This window comes from Pelophylax lessonae (assembly GCF_965119305.1).
Source record: "Pelophylax lessonae genome assembly, chromosome: 2".
Lineage (NCBI taxonomy): Eukaryota > Metazoa > Chordata > Amphibia > Anura > Ranidae > Pelophylax > Pelophylax lessonae.
Window position 1 is genome coordinate 631,407,460 of NC_138769.1, and position 26,198 is coordinate 631,433,657.

The 26,198-nt window shown below is 39.1% G+C and overlaps 1 protein-coding gene across 1 annotated transcript in view; it reads right to left on the reverse strand.

Moving 5' to 3' along the window:
- Nucleotides 1-14,893: 14,893 nt before the first annotated feature.
- FLT1 (fms related receptor tyrosine kinase 1) overlaps nucleotides 14,894-26,198 on the reverse strand; it is an 87,013-nt gene continuing 75,708 nt past the window's right edge. Inside the window, exons 12-13 of the mRNA XM_082247824.1 lie at nucleotides 19,626-19,734; nucleotides 14,894-15,866 (exon numbers count right to left, since the gene is read on the reverse strand). Coding sequence (XP_082103950.1) covers nucleotides 15,469-15,866; nucleotides 19,626-19,734 — 507 coding nt within the window. The 3' untranslated portion in view covers nucleotides 14,894-15,468. The remainder of the gene's footprint in view (nucleotides 15,867-19,625; nucleotides 19,735-26,198) is intronic.

Consider the following 26,198-nt stretch of genomic DNA (forward strand, 5'->3'; position numbering starts at 1 on the left):
CATCTCTGCATTTCTCTGGTATCCTAAGACTCCAAGGCTTTCGCTTAGTACCCTTCAACAACCGGTTTCCTTGGGCGGCCTGGCTCTGCCGAACCTGCGCCTTTATTACTATGCAGCCCAATTGGTGTATGTCCATGGGTGGCTCTTCCCTCAGAGGGGTAACGCAGCTACGGCTACTGAGGCAGCGGTGGTTTCCTCTTTTGAGACCTTGACAAATCTTATTTATCGCCGTTCCGTTGTCCCCTTTGAGGGTACTGCCCTTTTGGAATCCTCTCTTAAAATTTATGCTAGATGTGATGCTCTGCTGCTGGACTCTGGAGAGGGGTACTCACCTAATCAGCCCCTTTGGTTCAATCCTAGTCTCCCCCACTTCGTGCAATTGGCGGATGCTACGGCTTGGGCGGGAAGGGGACTTAAATATGCTCACCAGTTGTTTTCCAACGGGGTCTTTAAAACTTTCCGGCAGTTTCAGCTGGACTTTCAGACACCTGGCTCTTGGTACTACCGCTACTTACAATTGCGACACGCGGCAGCGGCCCAGTTCGGTGCGGCCCCGGTGTCCTTGGCTAACTCTCCATTGGAAAAAGAATTATTGGGCGACGTTCATACCAAATTGACTAGTTCCTATTATAGTGCTTTGATTTGTACTGTACCGTCCAGACTGGATGCCATCAGAGCCGGGTGGGTGAGAGACATTCCGGACTTGTCGGATGATGACTGGGAAGAGCTTTTACATACCTATTTTGTGACAGCTATTTCCGTGAGAGACAGATTAATACAGCTGAGAATCTTTCATAGCACCTACTATACTCCCCGAAGATTGTTTCTCATGAAACACAGACCTACAGCAGTATGCCATAAATGCAGTAAAATGATGGGTGATTTGCTTCACATGTTGTAGGGATGCGATAAAATCAGACCTTTTTGGTCTCAAGTTACAGGTTTTCTTGCTGCTCATTTTGATCTCCCCAATGTCTGTAACCCCAAATGGTGCATTTTAGGAATCTTCGAGGAGGTGGGTTTGCGCTCTAATCAAAAACAATTTCTCAGATTGTTACTATTCTATGCCAGGAAGACGGTGGTGATGCAGTGGACCAGCACGTCCAGCGTTTCCCTGAATCTTTGGAAGAATATGGTCAACCAGGTTCTTCCCTTATACAAATTAACGTATGAGGCCAGGGGTTGCCCGGCTAAGTTTACTAAAATATGGGGAGAAATGTGTGGGCTGGAGGAGCGTGTGAGCATGGTGGACCTGTTCCTGGAGCTGTGCGCCGTCTAAAAGACCTGTGAGGTATGGTGCCTATTTTTCTCTTATTGCTTGGACCCCTGTGTCAGTGCTATTGTATGATGAGTATATCCTTATATATTTGTCTTGCTTACTTGAATCCCCTTGATTTTTTATCTCTACCCCCCCCCCCCCCCCTTCCCATTTCTGTTCTCCCTGTTACAATGTTTTATGAGATTTCTGTGACACACACCTCGCTTGTATCGCTTGTTTTGCGCCCATGTTGGGTGCAGTGATTGCATTTATATCCCCTTTGCAGAGGGTGTCATGTTCTCTTTTTGTATAACTGATGTGTTAATAAAGTCGCAGTTTTAAAAAAAAAAAATAACTCATGCTATCCTGACCCACAGTGATGGAAGTTTTAGAGGGGTTGGTCAACATGGAGGTGTGTTACATAGGTGGTGGTCCTGCCCAAAGTTAACTGCATTTTGGTACAAAACATCTGGCCTTCTCCAAACAGTGTCAGCTAATAGCAATTAGCTATATATCTGTTCCTGGCTGCAAAACAAGAGATAGCCAAAGCTTGGAAGGAGCCCACAGTCCATTTTCAAGAAGTCAAATATCAGATGAACACGATGCTTGATAATGAGAAACTATTCAATATTCTGAATGATTCACAATGTAAATTTCATAAAATACTGTATGTGGACTGTGGCTTGCTTTTGTCTTTCCATCTTCCCATTCCCTTCCCTAACCCCCCACTTTGTTATAGACCTACAGGCCTATGTAATGTTTAGACCACTGACCTATGATTTTCAGCTCATGAGAGGCCCTAAAATAAGGCATTATCTTAGGCCCTGTAAGATTACTACCATATAAATCTGCCTCTTACTGCCTGTTATCCGTATCATATGTCTTCGCCTCTGCATGGGCATAATTGCTGTTAATCTCCTCTAAAACTAATAAAAATTACTGAAACAGAAAATCTGTACTACTGTATTCAGTTCAGCTTGTATTGATGCTAGAACCCATTGGATTGAATGTACTGTTAAAGTGACACTAAACTCTGTTTAAAAGAAAAAATATATTCAATATATTTTCTTAACTTCTAAGTACCTTCTATTGCTATCAGTCTCATGCAAATCTACAAATTCATTTGTTTTTGCTGATTTGATCTGACTTCCTGCTAGGGGAGGTTATGTTTATTCTCCATGGTCCCATTGTATGTAGGAACATAGCCACCTCCTCTTGCTCACTCCATAAAAGGATGTAGACATTATGGACTATGGGATTTGTATTGTGCATACAGTAGTGCACATGGCTGCAACAGCACTGCTCATTCCAAACAAATGAAAGTGAGGGGGAAAGGAGAGATTCTGAATTTTACACAGGATATTACAAGGAGACAAAAAAAAAAAACACATTAAAAACAATTTTTTGAAAAATAGATTACAGGGTCATTGAGTCATGGATGTGTATGGATTATTGTTGAAAAATAAAGATATTGGGGTTGATTTACTAAAATTGGAGAGTGCAAAGTCTGGTGCAACTCTGCATAGAAACCAATCATTTTCCAGTTTTTTTTTTTTTGGTCAAAGTATAATTGAACAAGCTGAAGTTAGAAGCTGATTGGTTACCATGCACAGCTGCACCATATTTTGCACTCTCCAGTTTTGGTAAATCAACCCCATTGTTAAGTGTCACTTTAACCACTTTAAGACGCAGAGAAAAGACTTGCATATCTTCCTTAACCACCCTAAACTGAGTAGAATACATCTTTATTTCCATTGACATGTAAATACCTTCTGTTTTAATGCTGATCTCCAGTAATCCATAAAAAAATGAGCAGTGTGTGTTTTCTGGATAACAAAAGTTGAAGCTGAAGGTTTGAAGAGTTGCAAAACAGTGACATTTCAGTACATGGGCCACCAGAAAGGTAAGTACAGATCCTGTTCTTTAGCAAGGGTGTTTTGCATTGTACATGAGGACGTCATTGCTGGAGTGGAAGAGAAAGTAGGAGATTGCCAGTTGCCGGTGGAGTGAGGAATAAGGTAAGTATTCCTCTACTTTAAACCTCCCTGAAATTTAACAAGCTTTTAAACCTTGCTAATGAAGGAGGTAGGGGAGTAATCATGTACTGCTAATATTTTATGGGAGACTTGAGTTTAGCTTTAAAGTGGAAATGTACTTCAAAGTTGAGGATTTCTTAGTTCCCAGCAAACAATTACTTAAATGGTTGTACTATATAACTTCCTCAATATTGTTTTTATTATTTATTTTAGTGTAATTCTAATACATTGTTTGTTAGGCCAGTAGGAAATGAAAAAGAGGTGATCTAGCATTTTACAACCAATATCGACAAAGATACTGTTCATTGTCACTTGACAGCTTCTACTTTATTGATTCTTCCCCAACATATTTATCCTGCATAGAACTTGAATCCAGAGGAAATGCTATTGTTTACTTGTAACACTGACAAAGGCAATTCCCACGTGAAACCCCAGGCCAGACGTGGGACCTTGGTCTAAAAAATTAGAGGAGGAAACAGCTTTGCAGGTTCCCAACCAGAATTTGTTGTCATATTGTTGAAACTCTGTACAAATATAAATGTGTTATATTGTTACTATTTCTGTCGTCTTATTTTTTTTAAACCACCTATTGGTATCGGTCAATGGCATTGTAACCGCCTGACCCCCTCCATCACAACAAACCCATTGTATAATGAATAATAGATTATATATTCTGAAGTACAACAGGAAACCAGTCTATAACTTTTAATAATAATCATCCAAATTTAATCATTTTTTAAAAGAAAAAAAAAAGATTACAAAACCAATAAACATATCAAATCAATGGACTCGTGAAAAAATAGGAACGTTCTATGAACTGTTAATACAATTTTCAACATTAATTAAAATGCCGTCTTAAAGTATGAAAATATATACAAAATATATGTTGGACTGCAAGATAAAGACCCTGAAAAAGGTAAGTTAGACATATAACAATGTTAATGTATATATCTTAAGACCATTATTAATGTATAAATAAGTATTTTTCAAAACCTGACTTTAAATAAGTTATATATTGTCTTATGAGTTTATATAAAATGAATATTAACAGCCGTATTAATTTAATGGAACATTTCCTTCCAGTTCACAGTGTAAGCGTCACGGGTCATTAATGTTGCTGTATAAATCAAATTTGAATTTACTTTTGGCCATAATATGTTCTATACTATATAGTATACGGTACTATAAGTGCAATACACTTTTTTGCAAAGAGTTTTTAATTTACCTCTGAAAAATAAATGTTTAAAGCGTAATAGTACAAAACCTAAAAAAAAAAAAAAAAAACACATTTTAAAGCAGAATTCCACCCAAAACTATTAATATATATTTTGGAGAATGATGAAGAGGTAGAGTGTCTTTAGATATTTTGCTCTATTTGCACCCCATATGCATGCCACCATTTCTAAATGACTGCCTGTTTTTTTTGCACTAAATAAAATAGAGGCTGTCCATTTTACAAGATGAATATTAGTAAATAAAGTGAATCATAGTTCACCTTGAATTCTCAATCATGTGCAAAGAAAAAAATGCAGGGTATGTGCTAGCATATCGAAGGGTATTCAACATGAACAGAGCTTTACTTTATTTACTAACATTCACTTTGCTAAGTGAACAGCCTCTTCTTTTTATATCAACCCCTCTGCCATGCTGATTCTCTTGGCTTTAATACTTTGAATACCTGACTGGGAGAAGGTGTTAATTAGGAGTACTGACTGGGTTAGTGACTTAGAATGTTTTGAATCCTGAGATAACTAAAGAACTAACATTTTAGGAAACAGGTCTATAATAACAACCACCACATTGATCTGATGGCAGGTGTCTTTGAAAGCATCTGTAAAGCCTTAGCATTAAAAGGGCAATAATAATTTTGTCACCTTTCCTAGATATGCTACATTAGATCATTACTAAAAAAAATGCCCAAAAACACTGTTTAGTTGGGGTCATGTGACTTCTATCACCTTTCTTCTTCCTCAATAAGCTCAAAGCGATAGGAGCAGAGACTAAAAATGACACTTCGACTGGCCATACATGTTCATAGATTTACCTTAAACTATGTAGGGCAAGGGCCTGCATAATTGGATACTGAAAGTTATTTAGATACATTACATAGGCTGCCTGTAATAGTGTACAGGGCTCTGTACATTGGTGTGGCATACTGTAGACTGATCCAGGGAGTGTGTAGGACTACATGAGATCAGAAAACCAGGAAGCACCCTGCCTTTTTTTGTTGTCCTGCCTGTACAGGAATAGCAGGCTTCTGGCAGGATCAACAGCTATTTTAGCATTACTGTTGAATGTAATAGGTAAACAAAGGGCTTGCAGGGATAACTGTTATTAATATAAGGAACTATTAAAATATTGTTCAATTCATGGGTTTACAAACACTTTACGTTTCCTAACGATGCCTTCATTTCAAAAACTGTGGGGGGGATGGGGGGGATGGGCGGGATGGGGGGGATTTACTTAAGCTGGTGCACATGAAATCCAGTACAGTTCTGCATAGTAACCAATAAGCATCTCGGTTTTATTTTCAAAGCTTAACTGAACAAGCTGAAGTTAGAGGCTGATTGGATACTAGATTCCGTGTGCTCCAGTTTTAATAAATGTACCCCTGCTATCTTTCCTCAGAGGATTTGGGACATACTATTTTAAGTCTATAGAGCAGACACCTTTTCTGGATTATCCACAGCAGTTAGGAAGGAAGTTCACAAGAGGAACTTCACAAAATTAAGTAAAATTTACAAAGTCCCTGTCCATTTTGCCATTTAGTGCAAAGAAAATTATTAGTTTTGGGTTGAATTTTTCATTGTTTACATAGACCTATGTAAATTAAAATAATAAAAAAAATCACAGTTTTTAATTAGTGAAATTGCCGTTGTGAACAGATTCATTTCACAATTCTTATTTTGATATTCATCAATCCATTTCCAAAACATTTACACCACCATTTCAAAGTATTCTTTTTATCAATTAGAAGTTTAAATTACATAGGCATTATAACAGTGAAGGCGATTTATCAAACCTAGTGCACAGGAAAAAGAAAACTTTGAACAATAAAAGGATACACATTAAACTTTCATATTTATAAAAAAAAAAAATAAACAGTTTATTAATACATACAAACATCAAATGGGTAGCTTTGCGCAACATCAAATTTTCACTTCCAGGAAACCAGAAGTGTTGCCCATAGTGACCATGACCAATTAGATTCCAGTTTCAGTAGTACAATTAGAAAGGAAGGGAATGATCCTATTGGATTCTTATAGCAACTTTCCTGTTGTTCCTCTGCACTAGTTTTAATAAGTAACCTTTGCTGTCCAACATTCTATAGCACCCATCATAAAGTCACCATGGCGAAATCCTTCACATTTAGCTAATTATTATGGCAAAATAACACAGTATGTATGACAAGACACTTCAAATCCTAACGACACATTCAACTAGCTTAATCCTTCCACAATTCTATAATAGTGTGTAATCACATAAGATTCCCTTAAGTTTTACAAGAGTAATTCAAATAAATCAGGTTTGCTTTAACAATTTATTTTTGGACACAGCAAACTATTGGTACAACTTTCCAGTACCTGCACTTTGGTATGAAAGTTTGGATTGGATGAGTGCAATTGTTTGGATATCAGTGACAGTGCCTGTGTGTGCAACAGATTGGTGCACAATGACCACTGAATGATCTACTTTTAGAGGGTAGTTTGCTCGATGTAAAGCCTAGTACACATGATGAGATTATCGGACTAATGTTTGGATGCTAGTCTCCAAATAGAAAATGAATAGGTTACTAAAGTACGAAAATTCTCGTACGACGGAATAAAAATTTTGAACTGATGTAATGTATTTGCATTGTATTTTCGAATGAAAACTGTACTGTTTAAACAAAAATCCTATGATCTGATATCGTACGAGAAAAAGTTTCATGTTTGTCCCTTCAGAAAATTTCAGACGACAGCTATGTATTAATGATCAGATAATCGTACGATTGTTTCAAAAGCAGTATTTTTTGTACGATATTCTGAACGTGTGTACGGGGCTTAAGGCTCAGGGTCTAAACATGCCTATCAGCAAAGTCCGATTGTTCATGGTAAAAATGAATCCAGAAGTATTTTGATAATACTTCTGTGTGTTTGTCCAACGATTATAGTGGGCAAATGTTAAGCTCCAGTATATGTGTTTGACCTGCAACTTAAAACTGTACAACTGTTAGTCTGGTTCTTAAACAATTTCCCAGTGCATGGGTACTGTACAGAAAACTTTTTTCATACCATACAAAGAAAATACATACGTGCTACAATTCATACTTTCAGCCTTGCTACATTTTTTCCCTAAAATCTGGATGACAAACTAGTTTATTTTAATAAACTGGGAAAACATTAAGTCATTCCCCATGTCTGCAGTTTGCTGTAGAATTCCACCTTGTGTGTCTATGCTGTTTCTGTTTTCTCTCAATCCCTTTCTTCCTGTCCCCTTTCCACAAATATTCTATTTAAGGACTTGTTTATTTTGGATTACTGCCTTAACTAAATCAATCTAAAAACAAAGCTGTATATGGGATATTTATAGATTCCCAAATGATTTAGGCTGAAGAAGCCTAAATGTTGCAGTGCTGCATCATTTTGACAGTCAACTGCTTAGTTTTCTATCTCAGAAACAGTATTGAGCAGTAGTCTCCAAACTTTGGCTCGGGGGCAAGATGCAGCCCTTTTCTTGCTTTTAATCCGCCCTTGGGGCAATATTACCCTCCCACTGTCAGCAACAGTGGGGCATAGTTCCTGTCACTGACACTGACAATGGGGCACTAGTCCTCTCACTGACACCAACTATGGAGCACCATTCCTCCCACTGATGCCAATGATGGGGCACTATTCCTCCACTTATACCAATACCAGGGCACTATTTCTCCTACTGACACCAATGATGGGGCACTAATCCTCCCACTGATACCAATGATGGGGCACTATTCCTCCAACTAATACCAATGATGGGGCACTATTCCTTCCCCTAATATCAACCATGGGGCACTATTCCTCCCACTGATACCAATAATGGGGCACTATTCCGCCAACTGATACCAATGATGGGGCACTATTCCTCCACTTATACCAATACCAGAGCATTATTTCTCCCACTGACACCAATGATGGGGCACTAATTCTCCCACTGATACCAATGATGGGGCACTATTCCTCCAACTGATACCAATGATGGGGCACTATTCCTCCACTGATACCAATACTGGGGCTCTATTTCTCCCACTGACACCAATGATGAGGCACTAATCCTCCCACTGACACCAAGGATGGGGTGCTATTTCTCCTACTGACACCAACAATGGGGCACAATTTTTCCCATTGACACCAATGATGGGGTACTATTCCTCCCACTGACACCTACAATGAGGCACTATTACTTCCACTGACACCAACGATTGGGCATTTTTCCTCCCACTGACACCAATGATGGGGCAACATTTCTCCCACTGATACCAATTAAGGGGCACTATTCCTCCCACTGACACCAATGATGGGGTGCTATTTCTCCTACTGACACCAACAATGGGGCACAATTTTTCCCATTGATACCAATGATGGGGCACTATTCCTCCCACTGACACCAACAGTGGGGCACTATTACTCCCACTGACACCAATTATGGGGCATTATTCCTCCAACTGGCACCAATGATGGGGCAACATTTCTCCAATTGATGGGAAACTATTACTCCCCCTAATACCAATCATGGGGCATTGTTTAATCCCACTGATGCCAGGACATTTTCTTCTCCCATTGGCCACAGTCCAGCCCCCCCCCCCCCCCAAGTTTGAAGGACAGTATACTGCCTCTTTGTTTAGATAGTTTGGAGACCCCTGATATAGAGGAAAAATCAGAAAGGGGTATGGCTGTGGAGGTAATTATAAATGTACATTTTCTTTCATCTAATGGTTAATTTAGAGTTATGAAATCATCTGTTGTGTTTCGCTACTGATTGGCAGAGCGGTGTGAACATTCCAGGTCTTTAAATTGGCAGCTTTAGGAATGTAGATGCTTTGGTACTCTGATTGGCTATAGTATGCTTGGGTTATAATTGATTTTACTGATATAATCAGTGGTCTATTTTTGCAGTGATTGTAAACATTTTGGATAAGACCCGTCAATATTGTTGTGTGTGGAATGGCTTTTTAGATGGCCAACCATTCTAATATTTTGATTGTCTGACTACCAAAATATCTTAGTGACTTACTACTGCCCGGCAACTGTATTAGCTCTGTAAACATTCTCACATCTATGCTATTGCTAACTATTGTTGAGTTGAACATTTAGAACAATGTCAACCAGAATCTTCACCACATGCTCTAGTCATTTAATTGTCTCTAGCCATGTGTTACTGCTCGTGTTGGTATGAGAATCACGGTGTTCATTTCTATAATTAGATTCTCCATGCTGGACAACCAGCCTTGCTGGGTCATTTGAATATGCAGGTCTCAAAGGTAATAATTCCACTGAAATATGTGTAAATGGCTGTTTGAAAGAAACAAGCCCAAGGCCAATAATCTATGTTAATCAGCACTACTAGTATTGACTGACATCCCTAGCTATTTGTACTAGTTACCTCCACAGCCTACATATACAAATAAAAATGGTGAAGAGCAATGCGCTTCAAGTACAGTAATTGTGGCCATACATAACTGGATTTTTGCAAATTTTGCAGATTAACTTGATCAATGCCTGAGTATTAATGAGTGAACATAGCATTCCTTGTGGAGATTTTCTAATTCGTTGCAAAATCATTGCAAATGTTTACTGGTAGATGTTTAGTGGTAGAGGGAAAGAGTTCTTTCTCTGCTTATAAGTAGCATCTGATCATTGGCCAAGTTGAACAAAAACTCATGGTAAATCCTTGCAGTGCGTAAATCCCAATAAGCACAAGCAGATCCCTCGCTGCCCAATATTTTCAGTGAGGGATCAGCTTATGTTTATGTAGCCTTACCTATTGGAACCACAGCAATCATTTCTTATCACTGTTTTAAGATGCTTAGGGTGAAATCTGAGAGTTACTGCACTTTGCACATGATAGTTGCCTTTTCACATCATTTGTTTGAAGTGAGCTTCCTCTGAAAATATTAGTTTCCTGACTATGTCTGGCTTTAACTGTTGGGTTACATATTTGGAACAAACATGCATTAAAAGAATGTTTGAAAAGTGTCGGAATTTCTAATCCCTATATTGGTTTCAGGGCAGAGACACAAGAAAAATTAAAGCAAAAGCATCAGCATGACAGCCTGCAAATTAAGATTCTCAAAGGAGAGGTCAGCGGGTGGCGGCCGCCATACCCTTCTCATGAGAGAGTCACTTAAAAAAAAAAAACTTGACACAGAGGAAATACAGAAAATATCTACAGAGGCAGTAACCAGCAATTACACTAATGTGAATAAATGAGGCAGGAATGCCTCTAAATCCCTCTTCATAGACAGTAAACAGCACGCATAGTTTTAAGCATATACATCAGTGCATTCCTTACAATTATTTATTCTTTAATTAATCTTTATATTAACATATTACAACAAAAACTATGTACAGTTTGTTCAACACATACAAAATTATAGGTTATTATTTTATTAAATATCTGTTGTCTTTTTTACAGTACAATAATTATAATCACACAGAGTCTAAACAAACTCTGCACAGAACCAGTTTATGTACATTATAGACAAACTTACCTATCAAGGTATAGCTATAGACAAAAATCGAACTTTCTCAAACTTGCAGTCTGCATGTGTATGGGAAGAGCATGGTTACTGATATCTGGCTACTTTGATAAGGGTAAGGCAGGTGTTTATAAAACGCAAGAAAAAAAAAAATCTGCGTTGCCCTTTGCAAACAGTGCCATTCAACCTGTCAGGGCATTTTAGAAAATGGTGATAAAATGTACTTTGTAGCTAAGGACATCTTCTCATATTTCCCTCTGTTTGTGTTTTAATGATGAGCCTATTTCAGCTTTGGATATAGCTGTACAATGTCATAGCCATTGTTTCAAGGCTAGTTTTATCTGATAATTAGTGGCAAATTGAAAACTGTAAAGAACTGCAATAAGTCAGTAAAATGAAATACCTTTTCAGCTGTTTTCTATTAGCAAAAACAATTATCTATTGCCTACTTTTCATTTTAAAGCTAAGCCTACCCCAATGGTTTTTCAGGTTAGAGAGGATGGCAGCACATTATCTGACCCTCAAGCTTTGTATATGTCACAAGAATTTCAGATGTGGAAAGTCTCCCCCTGAGTTTCTCCTTCTAAAAGCCCACAAAAGGACACTATGTGGGAAAAATAGTATTGCCACAAACTCCTATGTGTTTTTAGTTATACTTATTTTAGAGGAACAATAGGAGGAACATATCTGCCTTGTTTGGCCTAGGTGGAGCACCAGAGGTCAAATGATAAAAAAGATTGGTAGGTAACAGATTCTGCCAGTGTACAACCAAAAAATTAAATTCCAGGTAGGGGTGGGCTTAACCTTTATGTGTACCTGTAGACAACACAAAACTGAGGCAGTCATATTGTGTTTATTTTAACCATCAAGAGGTTTTCCATTTTCAGACCCGATTATGAGGGACACCATCTGCACTTACAATAAATGGGCTAAAAGAAGCCTATTTTTTGCCCCCTACCTAACTAGCTCTATTTATGATTCAAGTCTACCTGTCAGTGGAAAGGTGTCTGTTTGAAAAACATTTTCAAAGTATTTTTAGGACTTTTGTCTGAAATGTACAAGATAAATTACAATTTTATATACACAGTGATATGGTAATAAGCCCAGGTAAGATTTAAAAGCATGACCACTGTATTACCATCATTACTTACCACAGAGGTGCCCAACCTTTTGAAGAGCAAGAGCCACTTAAGTGACTTGGTAAGCGGTCACAGGCCATAGTGCGCAGATCGAGCAGATGACAGGTGTGTGTCCACTGGGCATATGCAGAGCGTACACAGCCCGCTCTGCTCTATGGGCCCTCCAATCTTATCTGCCCAGATGGAAGAGGATAGATTCCCTGCTGTTTTTTTTTTTAGCAGATCGGATTGGAGGTAGACAGGTGTAAAGGGACACAAGTCTGTTTACATCTGCCATTCCATAGAGACAAATGGACAGGTGAACCCGTTCCGACCGATCATGTGAAAGGGGCCTAAGGCTGCTGTCACAATGATGTGCTGTGGTTTATCCGCACTGCATGTGCAGTGCAGTGAACCTGTGGCTCTTCTGCGGACTAGCTGAACTTTGCCATAGCCTTCTATTATATCCTGTGGTGCACTTTAAGAAAGCTTACCAAACACACAGGTAGTAACAGAAGTCTATGGCTCAGTGAAGGCAACCCGCAGGTGTACTGCACCTGTGGATCAGTTTGAAAGCAGCCCAGAGTAACCACAGCAGAGAACAAATATTCCCGTTGCTATCTGATTTTATTTAAAAACTGACCTCTGTCTTCACTTCTGGAATCCTGCAGGTATTACCGGCTGCTCCTGTCCCAGGCGGAGTGCATTTTGAATCACTCCTGTGACATGAGGCGGCACTATGCCGGAAACATTGGCTCTGCTTTCCACTGTACCACATGCTTCCTCAACTTGCAACACTGATGCTCTAGAAAAGTGATCTGGGCCTGCTGAAACACAAACACACAGCAGGGGGTCGTGGGCCACATCAGAGGGCTCTGCAGCCACATGTGGCCCATGGGCTAGAGGTTGGGCACCCCTGCTTTACCATAAGACTATCTGGTCATGAAAAGATAAAAATTAAATCTACAATAAGATTATCTAGCTAGTGTACAGTATATTTCAGCAAATAAGTAGAGAACGTATAGGGGACAGCTTGTGTAATGGGGAGATTTAACACACATAAGGAAGACAGCTGTGTTGTAACCAGAGTTGACCCAAGTAAACAAACACCTCTGACAGTGATGATGCAGATAAGGAGGAAGATAATAGAAAGTATATTTGTTCTAGTCATAGAATCACATCTATAAATAGTTATCTGAACCTGGAAAACCCCTTAAATACGGATACAACCCACTAAATCATTGCCTCCCCTGTGTCCAGACAGCAGGTACAACTCTGAAATGAACCTAATCTATCTTTTTAAAAGATAAACTGAAAAACCTTCCAGATGATGTGCGTATACACAATTATTACAAAAAAAAAAGTTTTAAACACTTGCAATATAAATATATAGGGTGAATAAGGCTTAAATAAAATGGAACTGTTACAGAAGATGACTGATATGGTAGCCACATAGTATTTCAGTTAATACATGAACTAGTTGATAGGTCCCCTGGAAAAAGGCAGGAGACAGAAAATAAAGTTAAGTGAATACATCATGAAATAATCATGGAAGACATATATTCCTGATTTCTTCTTAAGAAAATCTACAGCACCTGAAAACATTACTGAACACCTAAAAGCAACACAATTTATTAGCCAGCCTGATGAAAATCCTTAACATGAAAAAATATGTAAAATCCCTTGACCCTTGGTGCCAAGAAATATGTGTTGCTAATGCTTTTAAGAAGGTTCCCTTGCACACACAATTAAAGAACTCTGATAAATAGATATCCTGTCCCAAACCACTAATAGATATAACAAAAATCAATGTTTTATAGACTTGATAGTGCAACTACTTTCATGATACCTCAAGAGAACTTTAATATTTTAGAATTTAAAGTAATACCCACTGGAGTTGATTTACTAAAACTGGAGAGTACAAAATCTGGGGCAGCTGTGCATGAAAAACCAATCAGCTTCCAGGTCTGTTTTGTCAATGCTTAATTGAACAAGCTGAAGTTAGAATCTGATTGACTATCGTGCTCATCTGCACCAGATTTTGCACTCTCCAGTTTTAGTAAATTAACCCCAGTGTTGCTAGAATTTTCTTTAAGCCATTTATCACAAACAAAATGCTGCTTCTGCTAAGGGAGGATGCAAATATATCTTATTTACTTTACTCTTTTTTTCCAATGGGTTTTCTGAGAACCTAATTGAAAATTCTTTTCTGGTGCAATTTCATAAACATTTAAATGCATCTTCCATTTCTTAATTAATTCTCTGGCACATTTTTACCTGACACACTCACTTGCATGATATATATTTTTGCACTGACATATATGTATATATATATAGCAGCTCAGTCAATAAGGTGCATTATAGCTACCAAGCAAAATAGTGAATGGTTATTTTCTGGACACCAAAATGATTTCTTTTAAAGAATTATATCTCCTGAAAATTAAAGTGAACCTGTGCCTAGATCATGCTCATTAAAGTATTTAAATATTCTGAATAAGCAGCAAAATCACTCTCATCCATCTCAAGCTCTCATCTATCTCTGTATCCATAAGCATTCTGTGAAAATTAGTTTTCAAAGTTCACAACACTGGAACATCAGTTTTTTCTATGAAAGTAGATTTTGGCAGCCTGCCTGCCCTCTAATGAAAACACACACCAAATGTTAGAAAAACACCTAAACAGAATTCTAGTGTTTTTGTTGTGATCTTTGAGCATCTATAAGAAGGAATGGCTTCACTTTACAAGCAGCTGAGGGGTTGTTTTAAAGTGATGTTACTTCTTGTAATGAATATACAAATAATTTAATGTCCATACCCTGGGCATAGGTGCACTTTAAGCTGCATTTGCTTCATTCTTTTTACACTTTTGCACAACTTTGATCTTTAATGAATTACATACTATGTCTTACAAGTCTCCAAAGTTTTTAAATGACTTAACCTTTCATTCGTCCTTTCTTATTATAGATTGTGTATGTCTGCAGCATTGACCATTTATCTGTCCAGTGGACCTGGTTCCCTTAAATCTAGTTGCACAGAACACAACTAGATTAAAAGAATGGCATGCTCCTTAGTAATTTACTTAGATACAATATATTGAGATACAGACCAAAAATATTCAGAGAATCCTGGGTACACTTATAGCTTGAAGAATTTGAGGGGTAGTCTTTGGAGACATTATCCTCTGACTTTGGACTGGTGTATCTCAGGAAGATTGATCGCTTCCTATACAATAGAGTTGGTAGGAGAATGTAGCTGAGCAAGACATCTCAAATCCTTTCTGGAAGCATATTCAGTACCTTCATTTTTAAAATCACAATCTTTCATGAAGATGATTAGAGTCATCTTAGTGAGCTCTTCGACTTTCTGTTGCATAATGTTTTCTTCTTTGTTTTGAGGTCCGTGAAAAATGTGTTTTTCTAGCCAAATGATCTCCTGTGATAATAATCTCTTTGCTTTGTGAAACGATGTCTCCACTGTACGTGTTTGTGGCTCTACACTCATACACCCCTGAGTCAGCCTGGGTGGCATTATGGACAGTCGCTTTTAGAATGGTTGAGTATTCTGTTGTAGTAGCACTTCTTTGTTTGCTGATGCTGTGATTAATTGTACGATTCCCAAGTTGCCTGCGCAGAATCCAGGTTATGTTGGTGTACAAGTATTTGTTAACCGAGCAAGTTAATGTCATGTTTTCGCCTTCTTTTGGTACCTTGTCCAAGGTTATGTTAAATCCATTTAATACATCTGGAGAAATCATAAACAATTAAATATAGGTAAAAAAATAGGCTAAGGTCATATTTAACACAGATTGTTTAATGCAAGTTAGTAACTTCCTATTGATGCTGGCCTTCAGTCCTGACTGTCATTGACAGGCCCACTTCCCAATGATCACGTGATCACTATGTCACCTGTGACAGAGTGATGGCATGCAGGCTGGTGGCTCCATTGACAAATTAAGCCTTTAGAAATCAAATAAACACTGCCTCCTTCAGACTGCCAAGGCATCTACTAGTGTACATGTCTGACACAATTAATTAAAAAAATAAATCTGAATAAAACAAAATGGAATTTGACAACTTATAATAATAAGCGCAGAGCTTTTGCCAAAATAGTGTTTTAAATGAATTCACCTTCAGTGTCAGATACAATGACAGCTTTAAAACAGTAATAATAAATTAATGAAAATGATTTTAAAACACACAATGAAAATAGTTTTTTTTAGGTTTACCAAACTTTTTATGTCTTAAAAAATATAACAATTATTTAGGTATGCCAATTAGTCAAAGAATCATTATCGAGTCGGCTTAGAATTAGGTTTATGTTAATGTATGGACAATTCAATGAAGTTAGCCTCCTTTAATGATAAACAAAATGTACAAGAATTATCATCTGAAATACTTTCCTTAATTTTCTCTTTGACAATCATGAATAAAAAATTCTAAGAAAAAGACATAATGGGGTTGATTTATTAAAGGTAAATAGACTGCGCACTTTGCAAAGTGCAGTTGTACTCTTCAAGAGCAGTTGCACCAGAGCTTAGTAAATGACCAAAAGCTCTGCTGACGTCCATCATCCAATCATGAGCAAGCAAAAATGCATTTTTTTTTAAATTTTCCTTGCATATGATTGGGTACTTTTTGCAAGATGAAGCTTTACCTCATTTACTAAGCTCTGGAGCAACTGCACTTGAAGAGTGCAAACCACACTTTGCAAAGTGCACAGTTTATTTGCATTTAGTAAATCAACCCCAATGTATGTGACATACTATGATTTAAAATAGTAAAAGAAAAAAGGAAAAGCCTAGCTAATATGACCTTTTTCATCCAGAGGTCACTATAATACAGAACAAAAGGTTATTTTAGGTGGGATGTCATGCTTTATAACATTTCCTTGATGTCATAAGCAAGTCACACTTTGTTCTGAACAGTTGCTGAAACCGAGGAGTAACATTATTGAACTGGAGAGCATTAAAAAAAAAACCTCTGGCTTATTACACCTAAACCCAGAGATCAATGTGATGCTTTGCTGCACGGCTGCAATAATGTAAAATGGTTGTATTTACTTAAGTGATTTGAGACTTCCTGTGGAAATAGCTCCCAGGTTTCCTGATGGAAGATGCTGTTTATCTTTGCCAAGCACCACCAGGAATCTCAAAATAAAACGCTGTTTAGTGACATTGGGAAGCCAAGGAGATAAGCTTGTGCTGTTCCTGTTTCACCCTAGGTAATTGCAAACACACCCTCAGTCATGCTGTGTGCCAGCAAATGCATAAGAATGGACAGCTTACAGGTTTTTCAGTCTCATGGACTGAACTGTCATCCTATCTGAAATGTTTCTGACGGTGAACAATTCAGGCATGTTTGGAATACCTATCCCATTGTGAAAGTCAACTTCTACTACAGTTAGACAGCAACTATAAACAGGCAGTTGCATGGCCACCTACAAGGCTACGTCCTGGAGAACACACGGGGGTAAAGCAAGGCAGTCAAAACATCAATATCCAGCGGAAAGCAGCAATTTTGACTCAAAGGAGAGACCTTCAACTAGTAATGCTCACTAGAAAAACATGACAATGTAAGAGACGTGGCCCTTGCTTTATTCTATCACTTTTATTTCTTAAAGAAAAAAATAGAAAAGATTAGTACTGGAGTTGGGCAGAAACTGAAAATAGCCCAAGCAACATTTCATCTACTATAGGCATACCTCTCAAATTTCTGAGATGAAAAAGAGGGATTTTTTTTAGGTAGTGTGTGTTGGCAGAGGTTTATGAAGAATGAATGCACAAAATTGTATCCACAAATGCTTCTGTTGCTACTAGTTTTCCTTTATATTGGCTTCTCAGAACAGCAAATTCTCATATTTGGAGGTTGATGAAAAGTTTTGGTACCACTTTTATTAGGTAAATAGTGAATTTAGATATAGAAGTCTATTTATCAGACCAAAAAAGAGGAACAACTGAGGAATGATAAACAGTATATAAAAAAAAACATTTTTTAACCACTTTGCTCCCGTGCTGTAGCCGTCTTTTGGCTATAGCACAGGCGCAAAGTAGTTAAAAAAATGTCAAAGTAAGCCCACGCTATAGCCATCTTTTGGCTATAGCACAGACTTACTTTGTCAATCATATGATGTTCTCCTGTGATCACGCTGCCTGTGCACCTTCTGGGGCACGCACACAGCATGCTCTGTGATTGCTGAGTCCTTCAGACTCAGCTTATCACAGATCGGAGTAAAGGGCCAATAGCAGCGGCCCTTTACCACGCGGTCAGCTGTGTCTAATGAGAGCTGATCACAGATGTAAACACAAGCTGGTTATTGGCTTTTCTTTCCTCATGCTGACAGCATGAGGAGAGGAGAAGAGAGCCAATAACCAGCTTGTGTTAGAGGGACATATACACTGATAATCAGGGCACTGATTATTAGTGCAGTCCCAATAGTGCCCACCAGTGCTGCCAATCAGTGCCCATCAGTGCTGCCAATCAGTGCCTCCTCATCAGTGTCATCAATAAGTGCCACCTATCAGTGCCACCTATCAGTACAAATCAGTGCCGCTTATCAGTGCTACCTATCAGTGCCCTTCAGTGCCGCCTATCTGAGCCCATCAGTGCCCCCTATCAGTGCCCATCAGTACTGCCAATCAATGCAGCCTCATCAGTGCCTCCTCATCAGTACCCACCAGTGCTGCCTCATTAGTGCCCATCAGTGCCACCTCATCAGTGCCCATCAGTGTAGCCTTATCAGCGCACATCAGTGAAGACGAAAAATTACCTGTTTGCAAAATTTGATAATAAACTTATAAAAATGGCCTTGGTCCTATTTTCCATCCGTCTGGTGGATCAGATAGAATCGGATTCTGATTTCCCCATAGAGGAGAGCGGGACTGTGTCCATCTCCACTCCACTCCACACAGTTTTTTAGGCGGATTGAATCCTCCAGTCTCCTCTATGGAGCAGCAGATGTCGGGGGACACATGTTCACCGACATCTGCTGCCATCTGATCCGATCCTGCCACAAAAACCAGATGGATGGTGGTCCTATTTTCCATCCGTTTGGTGGATTAGATAGAATCGGATTTTGATTTCCCCATAGAGGAGAGCGGGACTATGTCTGTCTCCACACTGCACAGTGGGTGGACGTGGACCTGTCATCTGCCTGCTCAGTGGGGATCAGCTGAGCGATTGCCCGCTGAGCAAGCGGAATCCATAACACAGAGGCTCCTGTATGAAAGGCCCCTACTGTGTATACATATCGACGTCTGCTTTAACCCACTAACAACTTTTGTGTATTTTTGCTTTAACTTGCATACAAAATGTCATCTACAGTACGTATAGCTAAAGAAGGAAGAAGGACAGTGGAGTTAACATTTTTTTAAAAACATGGAAAGTAAAACAAAGGTTTTATTAAATATATTTAACATGGTTTTAAATCATTAATGAGAGTTGCGTGATTTTGTTTTTAATCAGATATTTATCTGGATCAGCACATCTGTTCTTAGACCCTTACCTGAAACCAAAAAACTTATATCTCTTCTCTCTGTTCCTATTTTATTGGATGCAATGCAGCTGTAAACACCAGATGTTGTAGCATCGTCTATAATCAGAATGCCTGCAGTCTGGAAAAATAAAAAAAAAGATACAATTGAGTGTTTTAGATATAAATAATAAGGCTCATGCACAGAACTGTTCCTTTTTGAAAATTTTTTAAGACATAAAGGTCATATTTATAAAAGCTGGAAATGTCATATTCACCAATTATTCACTGCACATGTATGTTTCTGGTGCATGTGTTTTCAATTAGAGTAATTGATCTATTTTTAGTGAATGTTTAGTGAATGTCACTTTCACTACTTTATAAGCAAGTACTTAAAAACAATACCCTATGTGTATAAGGAGGTTTTTTTTAGTTTACCTTTATAGGCCTTTTTTCAACCTGAATAACTATGTAGCTATAAATGCTGTTCTAAGGATTTCTTTGCTGAATGTTAACAGTACTATATGCAACATATATGAACAACATTCATTCCTAAGGCCCTGTTCACACCTGAGAGTTTTTCAGCTTGTAACACGCTCATCTCTGAAGTCTCAAATGCCCAACAAGAAAAATCCCATTTATTTCAATGGTCCCTGTTCACATATGAGCGTTTTGTCGCCTAAAGTAAAACGCCCGAGGCTCAAAAAAGTGCATGAGCTACCTTTTCGGCAGATTACAAGCATCTTTGTTAGATGTCAATGGCTGCCTCCAAACACCTGCAAAAAATACCTGAAAAAAAAAAAAAGGCCTGCAAAACGCCCAAACAAACGCCAGAGAACAATACGCTCAGGTGTGAATGGAGCCTAAGAGAAAACAGTTAAAAAACATTTGATCAGGAAAGCAATTACATTAGCAAAATTTGATGTTGGATGTTGCCCCGACAGGAACAACTTTATATATAAAACTCATGTGCAAATGCTAACTTATACAGAATGAATGAAGTTTTTAGTGTAATTTTCTTTTATAAATTAAAAAAAAAAAAAAGAAAAAATAAATTGAAGGAATGTTTTATACCAACAGTGACCATGTTTTAATAACAGCTAGAGTTATTATAGATACAAATGTACATTTGAATGGATATGTGTTCTATTCTTAAAATATTAAAATTATGCTTCAGTCATTTACACTAAGCGTTTGATTTACTAAAACTGGAGCGAGGAAAATCTGGTGCATGGTAGCCAATCAGCTTGTGCAATTAAGCTTTGACAAATAAACCACTTGCCGACCACCCTACAGCAGTTTTACTACAGGGGGGCTGTGCTGTGCAGGATCACGTTTATATACATGATCCTGCATTTCCAAGTATCCGGCACAAGCCAGAGGCTCGCTCCTGCTTTGATTCTACACAGCAGGAGCTGATCAGTGGGTCCTGTGGACCCGATGTCTGCCAGCACCGGCTAATCATTCAGGACACAGGCAGAACTGCCGTTCTGTCAGTAAGGAAGGCAATGATCCTGGTTTCCTGCAAAGCAGGGACACGGATCTATGCCTTCCCCCAGTACAAGCACATCCCCCACTACAGTAAAACACTAGCTAGGCACACTGTTAACCTTTTGATCGCCCCTGATGTTAACCCCTTCCTAGCCAGTTTCATTAGTTCAGTAATAGTGCATTTCCTTTAGCAATGATCACTGTATTAGTGTCACTGGTCCCCAAAAAAGTGTCAAAGGTGTCAGTTAGTGTCCAATTTGTCCACTGCAGTATCGCAGTCCCGCTAAAGGGTCACTGTTTGCCGCCATTACTAGTATAAAACAAACAAATAAATAAAAATTCCATAAATATATGCCATAGTTTGTAGACACTATAACTTTTGCGCAAACCAATCAATATACGCTTATTGGTGTTTTTTTTTTTTCCAAAAATATGTAACAGAATACATATTGGCCTAAACTGATGAATACATTTGATTTCTTCATTTTTTTTTATCAAATATGTTTTATAGCAGAAAGTAAAAAATATTGTTTTTTTTTTCAAAATTGTCAGCTGCTTTTTGTTTATAGCGCAAACAATAAAAAAACCGCAGAGGTGATCAAATACCACCAAAATAAAGCTCTATTTGTTGGAGAAAAAAAAGGGCAAAAAATGTATTTGGGTACAGTGTCGCATGACCCCGCAATTATCAATAAAAGTAACATACTGCCGTATAGCAATAAATGACCTGGTCAGGAAGCGGGGTAAATCTTCCGGAGCTGAAGTGGATAACCGGGAAGCTGATTGGTTTCTATGCAGAGCTGCACCAGATTTTGCACACTCCAGTTTTAGTAAATCAACCCCATTGCATTACAGCGACCACTGAAGCAGAAAGCTTTCACAGCAGCTCCGGCTTACACATAGAATTCCTGGAGGCTTTAGAATGTCCAAAAGCAGTTGGTGTGCCTATTTTATTTGTGGAGGTGCTTCATCATCACCATTCCGATTACTTAATAATTACTGGCAGTGCCCTGACAGCTGAAAGAGATGGGGGCAGAGAGTCTGTACAACAGAGTATGCTGCCAGCTATTCGTTAGCACTGTTATCATTTTTAAAGACAACGCGTGTTTTTTTTATATAAATTATATATTTGTATTTCACCCCCCCGAGTTGTGACTTCTGATCCCATTGATGGAAATCTGGAAGCTACCACCTTCAGCACTGTACACATGGAGGATGCTGATGATGGCTGATGATGGCCATGGCTTCGGAAATTGTGCATAGTAGTCAGAACTAGATGCAGTATAGGCTTCCACTACAAGAACTGACACTATTACTCATCAAACACAATTACCTGACTGTAAAATATACATTACAGCACAACCTTATAATGCAGAGGGACCAAGCATGCAACTATTCAAACATTCAAAAGGTTTGCTGTCCATTGTAGACAGAGGCTTGTGATAATCTAGAAATGGCACACATTACAACACATAATAGTGCACTCGCTTGTTTTTAAGGGCACTTTCACACTGGTTCGCTTCAAAACTGCCAGGAAAAGGCCTATGTGTTAATGGAGCACTTTTGAGGGGCTTTTGGTGGGATTGGTGAGGACATGTGACTCAAAAAACTGCACCAAAAATGCTTAGTGGGGGCGTTTTTGAGGTGTTTTAAGGCAGGCTCCCATTCATTTCAATGAAGAACGTTTTTGGTGCACATTTTTTATAGCTCCTCAAACATGCTCCAAAGATGCTGTAAAGAGGATTTTTTTTTACTGCAACAAAAGCAACCAGGCCCAGTGTGAAAACATTGATTGATTTTAAAGGGAAGCATTTTTCTTGAGATTTTCAGGTGCTTTTTATGACACAGAAGTGCTTGAAAAACACTTTAGTGTGAAAGGGCCCTTCCAAAGTCGGAGAATAAACAACATAAATCTGATTATTTAGTATGTTTTATACATGAGACATATTTAGTTCTATTAAAGGGTCACAGCAATCTGGTACAATGTATGTAAACGTTAGTAAAAGACCTAAAGGGGTTGATTTACTAAAGGCAAATAGACTCTGCAAGTGCAGCTGCTCCAGAGCTCCGTAAATGAGCAGAAGCTCTGCTGACTTCCATCATCCAATCATGTGCAAGCAATAATGCGTTTTCTCTTTTTTTTTTTCTTGCACGTGATTGGGTATTCATTGCAGAGTGCATAGTCTATATGGCTTTAGTAAATAAACCCCATAGTACCTAAACGTGGACATAAAAGATTCAGTTTGGGGATTCCAAGCATTTAACATTATCTGACTGTTCTTATGTGTGCAAAAGGAAAAGAAGCAGCAGAGATAGTTCATTAGTAAGTCGTCCACATAGCTACAAAGTACAGTGGGTCTATGTTCAGTTTTTGTCCATTCATAGGTTACTATTACACTGTAACCTACAGGACCCCATAGATTCCACAGATGTGGAAGAGAAGAAGGGAAATACATATGTCCATTACAGACAATACACTTCTTGTCACGTATTCACCATGCTATAATTAGCTGGGGTGAGAAGAGTGAGAAGATTAATCCTGATCTGCGACGTGAGAATAAAAATGTTTTGGATATGGGAAGTGAGTCATTAAAGAAAAGTGGAAGTTGATATTTTATTAGTGTGTATCAACACTTGACTCAATGATAGCACTCCATTTCTCAATGTGCCTTTGCAAAGTGCTTGGCGGAAATCTTGCTAGAACACTATAGCTGTCATAAACTGATTGACTTAGTCATAATAGGACATGCTTCCTGCACTCCACCTTAAGCCAGTTCAAGGCTTTTTTTGATACTTACACGGTAAACACTAAAAAGGTCATGTATTCAAAATACACAGCCATATATAAAGTAGTTACGTCCAACATCCACATCAATAACACTTTAGACCACAGAATTTTACTGTTAATTAATAACTAATGTGAATGTTTGAAGTGTTCACATAAGAACCTTCTTTAGTTTAGACTAAAGGCCAATTAAAGTGGATCTGTCACTTTGAAGGAGACCTAACGTCACAAAAACAAGGGTACATAATGCAGACAAGAAATGTTTCTCACTGAATTTCCATTTTGCATGAAAAATTCTCATTCGGGGGGTCTACAAAACCAACTTTTCAGCATATTAACACAATGGGGTTGAGTAGATGTTCACTTGGCTTAGTGAATAAGGGCAACCTGTGTTCATTTGAGTCATCGGCTAGGCAGAATTCTGTATTTGATTGGATATTTAAAGCACAGTTTTACTTTGTTAAATTCTTTAAGTGGACATTCTCTACTCCCTTCGTAATTCAAAGTCAGTATGTCACCACTATCAATAAAATGTAACCTTAATTTCAAAGACTACGGTAACCTATACAATTTGGACTGACAATTCATGACCTATGCCAATAGTTGTGTTACATACAGCCTTAATCAGTTATACTGTAGTTATCCCAGTGTTAAAGTCAGATTTGTGAGGGGCAGTGTTGCCAACCCCCCGGAGGGAAATTTACTGGCAGAATGTCCAAAATTTACGGACGGCACAAATTTTTTACTGGCACTGCAAAAATGTACATAAACAGGCTGTTTTCAGTGCTAAACCGTGCAAATATCAATACTTAAACTATAAACATGTAGATAGTGCTATTAGCAATGTGTTTAGGTTAAACAAAAGTCAAAAACCATATTTCTCCATTTACATGAAGATCAGATTATTATAACCCAGCCAGCACAGCGTTCCCCCATATATCAGAGTGTGCAGGATTTCCCTTACAGTGTAACTCTGACATAAAGAGGAATGCTGCAGATCTTGATTTAAGGGGGAACTCTGATTTAAGAGGGGGCTCTGGTGACCAGAAACCGCCTTATATCAGAGTCCACTGCATTCCCCTTTACATCAGAGTTCCCTTTTACATCAGAGTCCGCAGAGTTCCCCCTTTGCACTGTAAGGGGAGAATCCTGCAGACTCTGATGTAGAGAGGAATATCAGGAACTCTGATGGGGGGGGGGGACTCTGGTGACCAGAGACCACCTTCCACAGATTAATTACACTAAGGTAAGGGGGGGATTCCCTGCTATAAGGGGGAAACCTTTATATCAGTTCCCCCTTACATTATTGTATTCACCCAGCCCTTGCATCAGTGACCCCCCCTTAGCCTGGCCTGGCAGTGCTGTCACTTACCTGAGGGTGGTCAGAGGCTGCGGAAATGATACGGGAGGTGGTCAGATGCTGTGGACATCATACAGGAGGTGGTTAGAGGCTGCGAACATGATACCGGAGGAGGTCAGAGACTGCGAACGTTCTACAGGAGATGGTCAGAGGCTGCGCGGACATGGTACAGGAGGTATTTAGAGGCTGCAGACACCCCCCATTCCCCCCCCAACAGTAGTGTCCTAATATGCTCCACTTCACCCTCCACATCAGTGTCCACCTCTGCCACCTTTTACATCACCCTCCCACAGCAGAGTCCTCCTCTGCCCACCTTCATATACCCTCTACAGCACTGTCCTTCTGTGCCCCCTTCAGCCCCCATAGTACTGTCCTTCTGTGTCCCCTTCAGCCCCCATAGTACTGTCCTGTGTCCCCTTCAGCCCCCACAGTACTGTCCTTCTGTGCCCCCTTCAGACCAAATAGTACTGTCCTTCTGTGCCCCCTTCAGCCCCCATAGTACTGTCCTTCTGTGCCCCCTTCAGCCCCCATAGTACTGTCCTTCTGTGCCCTCTTCAGACCAAATAGTACTGTCCTTCTGTGTCCCCTTCAGACCCCATAGTACTGTCCTTCTGTGCCCCCTTCAGCCCCCATAGTACTGTCCTTCTGTGTCCCCTTCAGCCCCCATAGTACTGTCCTTCTGTGTCCCCTTCAGCCCCCATAGTACTGTCCTTCTGTGTCCCCTTCAGACCCCATAGTACTGTCCTTCTGTGCCCCCTTCAGACCCCATAGTACTGTCCTTCTGTGTCCCCTTCAGACCCCATAGTACTGTCCTTCTGTGCCCCCTTCAGACCCCATAGTACTGTCCTTCTGTGTCCCCTTCAGACCCCATAGTACTGTCCTTCTGTGCCCCCTTCAGACCCCATAGTACTGTCCTTCTGTGTCCCCTTCAGAATCAGCCCCCACAGCACTGTCATTCCCTGTCCCCTTC